General features: G+C 25.8%; 1 protein-coding gene across 1 annotated transcript; it reads left to right on the top strand.

Annotated features, from left to right (window-relative positions):
• Window positions 1-3,088: 3,088 nt before the first annotated feature.
• Window positions 3,089-7,044, top strand: LOC112691734 (pre-mRNA-splicing factor ATP-dependent RNA helicase DHX16; the record flags this gene model as incomplete). The annotated part of the gene is given in 12 exon segments (XM_025566107.1): window positions 3,089-3,273; window positions 3,515-3,698; window positions 3,764-4,082; window positions 4,154-4,270; window positions 4,353-4,532; window positions 4,596-4,887; window positions 4,952-5,238; window positions 5,299-5,439; window positions 5,540-5,758; window positions 5,818-5,948; window positions 6,256-6,580; window positions 6,636-7,044. Coding segments are annotated over 12 exon segments (2,613 nt in total). The 5' UTR covers window positions 3,089-3,164.

Raw genomic sequence — 7,044 nt, forward strand, 5'->3', positions numbered from 1 at the left:
TGAAATTTACTATGTTATTTTAAAATCACAATCATTTCAATAAGTATTTATTTATAATTTAATTACAACATAAGTTTAATTTATTTCTATGCACGTTCTAATATTAATAAAGGTAATATATTTTTTATTTATTAATTTATATTATAATATAGTATGACCAAGTTTTAATGAACGAAATATCAAGCTATAGTATACTTATCATTTTTACTTGTATTATATTATGCTCTCTATATATTTTTATATTATTGAACAATAACTTTTTAAGGCATAACTATTGTTTAACCATTTCACGTATAGTAATAAAATAGATGAAGAAATTATTAAACGGCTAGAGTCTCTTTTTTAACTAATATACTTTTAATATTGTCAAAGTATAAAAAAAAAAAAATTTTTAACAAAATTTATTAACTTGATCCGACACAATACCCAGTATTTTTCAACTATAAATTTTAATTTAAGTTTAAAATCATTATTTGAATTATAAATTATTAAATTTAATAATAAAAATCATAATTTTTCAATTTTTTTTTTCTTTTGTAATTTTCTTACTTTCATTTTTTTAAAAATGCGAAAATGAAAACATTTCTACTGAAAGAGTAATTTTTATAAATGTAAAAAATAACTAACCCCACAAACATTTTACAGATATTTATAAAAAAAATAATTGAAATGAAGTTTTCTTTTTCCATCTAAATGTTATAGAATCTTAATATTTTCAAAATATAATTGAACACAATTTCATAATTTTGTTGAATACGTTATTTGTTATGCTCATAAAACAATTATTTTAATACGTACTAATACATCGTATTTGAATAATTATTTATTTGAAAATTGAGTGTGATACAGTTTTAACTTTAAATTATCTGGACCACCTTGAAATATTGATACCTATCTGGCTACCTAGTAACAATATACAATTTCAGTGCTTTATATACACAACATATATCATTATACTAATGAGACCTAATATAAATAATCTTAATGAAACAAATATATTTTCCACGTCACGTTAGTTAACCAGTAATGCATAACGAACAATATGAATGTACGTCGTTATTAAGGATATTCAAAAAAAATGTCATAGGAACTTGCTATTTGAATATTCATTTCTCATTATGTACAAGCCAGCAAACAAATACTAAACAATTAAGTATTGAAACGTCTAAGCATTATACGATGTATATTGTATATATAATACATATACATATTATATATATAATACATGATTGGGAACAAGTGAAAAGATTTTTTTTTGAAATTTAAAAACCTTTTTTGTTTTCTTTTTCATGGAACGAACCGTCAAAGAATTACACTGAGAATAGATTTTGTCAATTTACCAGGACATTTAAAAAAAATTCCAATATCTTCGTTGAATTTGTTAAAAAAATATTGAAACTTAAATTAAAACTGGGTCTATATAGTATATTAAAAACATAAGATTTTTGTTTCCTACATTTTTAAATTTAAATAATTTTTTTTTTTAAAAACTAGTTTATAGAAAAATAATGTAAAATCAACTATCTACATATACATAGAATTTTTAATGATTGAAGCCTTTATAAGGATATTTTAATGACTATTGAGTTAATCATTTAATATATATAGTAGGTAACTAATAATTTATATCTATTGGCTCTAATTTTTTCCAGAATTTCAGGAAAATAAAACTATTTTAAATGATTCTATAAAGAAATTATATTTTACCTAATCTAACCATATCGTCAATTTTTTAATTTTAAAATATCAAATGAGACATTTGGTAAAAGGAAAGATACACCTATTTTATTAATCACATTTGTTTTCAGTATTTTGTAATTAATATTAATAACTGGTCAGTGTAAAATATAATTTTAATTATTTTCACTTTTCTTTTAGACTTTTATTATACATTATTACATGTATTATCATGATGTGTGTTTCTTTTTTTTTTTGTGTCTATGTACACGATTTCGTCCAGAAGGGTTGTTAAAATTATTACAATCATGGAAGGTTTCTGATAAAAAATGGTTTAGTTGCTATTCTAATTTAGGTCATTTTTTGAATTTCACAACAGTTTTTCAAATAAATGAGGAAAACCTACAACAATTACAAAAAAATTTAACCAATTTCGAGTTTTAACACGGCACCAATTATTTAGTCGTTCATTATTCCATTAGTCTTTACAGAATTATAAAGAAAACTGTGTACAACATTTTTCATTGGGTATTCTTTGACGCTAATTAAATAATTTTTACAGAAAAGTTGCAAAAAGTTTTATTAGTGTTAAAAAATAAACTGACGAAATCGGGTATTTCAACGAATTTTGATTATACAATATAAGTTACTTGTTTTATATATTCCATAAATATTAATTATTTTATTTTATTATTTTCATATTACTTACTCATTTCCAAATTATAACAAGAATTTAGAATTTGAAACGGTATTTTTAAACCTAAATATTGATTTAAAGGTTAAAAATACCGTTTCAAATTCCAAATATTTGTTATGATTTGGAAATCAATAATTAATGTGGGTTAATAATCGTAATTTTGCTACTAAAAGAGTCATTAGACTTTGTATGCCAAGGGTCTCTATATAGTCAAAGACGGCTCTGTATGCCGTACATTTAAATTCTGTCTGGGAATAATTTTTTAATAGAAAATTTTTTTATAAACACTATATTTTATTTATCGAGGAAAACGGTATAAGCTCAATACACAAATTAATTATGTACAGTTTGAAGTCCGAATGTTGAAACGTAAACAACGAAAGAAAATATGAACAAAAATTAATATATCTAGTACCACTTACCTGTATGCAAATGTGAAAAAAATAGTTGATCATTAAACACAGAAAACTATGTATCTGAAATATAATTTACACGATCACACAAAAATAATCGATAGTAATAGTTACCGTCTCGGTGATGGATATTTGAATGGTTTTTAGTTCAAATAGTTACGCGCGCGACATCAACATTATCACATAATATATTGCTTATAATATAACCTAGAAAGTTTTTATTAACCGCTGAAATGTATTTTCGACAATATTTAAAGATAACACCGTGTAAACATTATATTGTGATAACATACGTTTTAGTTTTTCAAATCGAATACAAATTATTTCTACCTAAACTATTTATTTAATTTATTGTTTGATATACATTTAATTTAACGATGGCTTCTAGTGACAGCGAAGATGATCGCAGGGAGCGTGATAAATTTGCCGAAAGGCTGAAGAGAAAAGACAAAGATAGAACGCGTAATGTTGCTATTCCTCGTTCTGGTAATGTACTATAAATATTTTTTTTTTTAAACATTGCTATGTACTATTTCAACAATCAACAACATAATACCAACGAATTCCAAAAATATTTATATATATATTGTATCAGTTAAACAGAAGTATTCATCTTGATTTAATGATGTTGACATTCTATAAACAACAATACATTTTTATTCAATACATCTTGATATTTTTTTTCACTACAATATATTTTATATTATACATATTCATTTTTATCTAGATAAAAAAGCTTATGAAGAAGCAGCAAAAAGATTAAAATTAGAAAATGAACGTGAAAAAGAAACGGTCATACCTAGACTCCGGATCGAATCACGTCGTAAATATCTTGAAAAAAGAAAAGAAGATAAAGTTACTGAACTTGAAGCTGACATCATAGATGATGAATATTTATTTGATGCTGAAGAGTAGGTTTTAAATTTCTGTTTAATATAAAGTAGAGTTATCTTATGTTATTTTAATATTTATGCAGCTTAACACAGCGTGAACTTATTGAACGTGAACACAAAAAGAAGTTATTAGTCCTTGCAAAAGAACATGAAAAAGCTAGAGAACTTGAAAATATTCAACGCTACCATATGCCACAAGATATCAAAGTTGATCAGATGCAATATGAAATGGAGGTGGAAAAAACTTCAACTACAGAACAACAAAAATGGGAAGAAGAACAAATGTCTAGTGGTGTTTATAAATTTGGTGCCAAAAAACAACAAGAAAAAGAACAGTATGAATTATTAATCGATAATCAAATAGAATTTATCCAAACTGCTAATATACCTGGAACAGATGATGTATATTTCTTTATAATTACTTAAGATTTATAAATATTCGTTTAACTTTTTTTTAAATTTAATTATTTTAGGAAAAACCAGAAATTACCGAAAAACAACGTAAAAAACTTAACATCGAAGAAACAAAAAAAAGTTTACCAATTTATAAATTCAAAAAAGATTTAATACAAGCTATCAAAGACCATCAAGTAATAGTTTTAATTGTTTAATTAATTTCATTTAAAGCATTAAATTATATTGAATAATCTAAATCACTTTTGTTTTACTTAGATACTTATCATTGAAGGTGAGACTGGTTCTGGAAAGACTACACAAATTCCACAGTATTTATACGAAGCTGGTTTCACTGATAATGATAAAAGAATTGGATGTACACAACCAAGAAGAGTTGCTGCAATGTCTGTTGCAGCTCGAGTTGCCGAAGAAATGTCTGTTAAACTTGGAAATGAAGTAATATAATTTATATCTCAAGTATTTATAAAAATAAAATGATTAAAATCATACCATTTTTAGGTTGGTTATAGTATACGTTTTGAAGATTGCACTTCAGAGCGTACAATAATTAAATATATGACTGATGGAACATTGCATAGAGAATTTTTGTCAGAACCTGATTTACAGTCTTATAGTGTGATGATTGTTGATGAAGCTCATGAACGTACATTGCACACAGATATTCTATTTGGTTTAGTGAAAGATGTAATACGTTTCAGACCAGATTTAAAGCTGTTAATTTCTAGTGCCACTTTAGATGCACAAAAATTTTCTGAGTTCTTTGATGATGCTCCTATATTTAGAATACCTGGTAAATATTTTTTAATTTTCTATGTTCGTATTTATTTGTAATATTTTTTGTTTGTATATACTAGGAAGGCGTTTTCCTGTCGATATATACTATACAAAAGCACCAGAAGCTGATTACATTGATGCCTGTGTCGTATCTATACTACAAATACATGTAACACAGCCCCTTGGAGATATATTAGTCTTTTTAACTGGACAAGAAGAAATTGAAACTTGTAATGAACTCTTACAAGAACGTGTCCGTAGACTTGGATCTCAAATTAAAGAACTAATTATACTACCAGTTTATAGTAATTTACCAACAGATATGCAAGCTAAAATTTTTGAGCCTACGCCTCCCAATGCTAGAAAAGTAATTTAAAAAAAATTTAGTTGGTATATGAAATAAAAAAATTATTTTAAAATGTTATAGGTAGTTTTGGCCACAAATATAGCAGAAACATCTTTAACAATTGATAATATAATTTATGTTATTGATCCAGGTTTCTGTAAGCAAAATAATTTCAATTCTCGTACTGGAATGGAATCTTTAGTAGTAGTTCCAATATCAAAAGTTAGTTTTTGTTAAATATTTTAATAAATATGAAATATTTAATAAATAAATATTTATTTTTTATTTTTTTTTAATTATGTATTCTATGTCAACTATTTAGGCTAGTGCTAATCAAAGAGCTGGGCGGGCTGGTCGAGTGGCTGCTGGTAAATGTTTCCGTCTATACACAGCATGGGCTTATAAGAGTGAACTAGATGATAATACCGTTCCAGAAATACAGAGAATTAATTTGGGTAATGCCGTGTTAATGCTTAAGGCTCTTGGTATTAATGATTTAATACATTTTGATTTCTTGGATCCTCCTCCACATGAAACACTAGTCAGTAAATTAACTTATTAATAACCGAAAATAGTTGCTTAACCTACCTATTTTTATAGGTGCTAGCTTTAGAACAGCTTTATGCATTGGGTGCATTGAATCATAAAGGTGAATTGACTAAATTAGGACGTCGTATGGCTGAATTTCCATTAGACCCACTAATGGCCAAAATGCTGTTAGCTTCTGAAAAGTAAGCTAAGCTTATAAAAATTATACACATGTGTTTATATAATATAATAATAATAATAATAAAAGTTGTATTAAGTAAATTTCACATTATCTTATGTAAAATCAGTACTAATTTCTAACAGTAACAGTCACTTATAATTTTAATTTAGTTAGAGAAGTAATAAATTCCTCATTGTATAATATCATTACAGTACCTACTTAGAGTTCTGGGATTTTTTTTATGTATATTTACTAGAACCAGTAAATTCCATTTTTTAACTATAATTAAATACTTTTTTCTGCGTATAATACATATTTTTATTTTTCAGATATAAATGTTCTGAAGAGATCGCTTCCATAGCTGCAATGTTAAGTGTAAATAGTGCTATATTTTACAGACCCAAAGATAAACTTGTCTTAGCCGATACAGCTCGTAAAAATTTTTTTGTTCATGGTGGTGATCATTTAGCTTTGTTAAACATTTATAATCAATGGGCTAATACTGACTTTAGTACAAATTGGTGTTATGAAAATTATATTCAACATAGATCAATGCGTAGAGCTCGTGATGTTAGAGATCAATTGGTCGGATTAATGCAACGTGTAGAAATGGAGATTGTTTCAAATCCAACTGAAACTGTTAATATTCGAAAAGTAAAACATTAATTTTTTAAAATATCTACAAAATTGTAATATTTAATTTTTGTAGGCTATAACAGCTGGTTATTTTTATCATATTGCAAGATTATCAAAAGGACATTATCGCACTGTTAAACATAATCAAACTGTTATGATACATCCAAATAGTAGCTTATTTGAAGAACTTCCTCGATGGGTTTTATACCACGAGTTAGTGTTTACAACTAAAGAATTCATGAGACAAGTGACAGAAATTGAGAGTAAATGGCTGCTCGAAGTTGCTCCACATTATTATCAAGATAGAGAACTTGAAGATTCAACCAATAAAAAATTACCAAAGACATTAGGGAAAACAAATTCTGAACTTAAAAATTACTAATTAAGTGAGTATATTTGTACATATATTTCATACCTATTATATAGGTATTCATAAAATTTAAATTTAAGATAACACTTATGTAGTTGAACCTTAAAAACAA

Source organism: Sipha flava, unplaced genomic scaffold (assembly GCF_003268045.1).
Source record: "Sipha flava isolate LNK unplaced genomic scaffold, YSA_version1 66_pilon_pilon, whole genome shotgun sequence".
Lineage (NCBI taxonomy): Eukaryota > Metazoa > Arthropoda > Insecta > Hemiptera > Aphididae > Sipha > Sipha flava.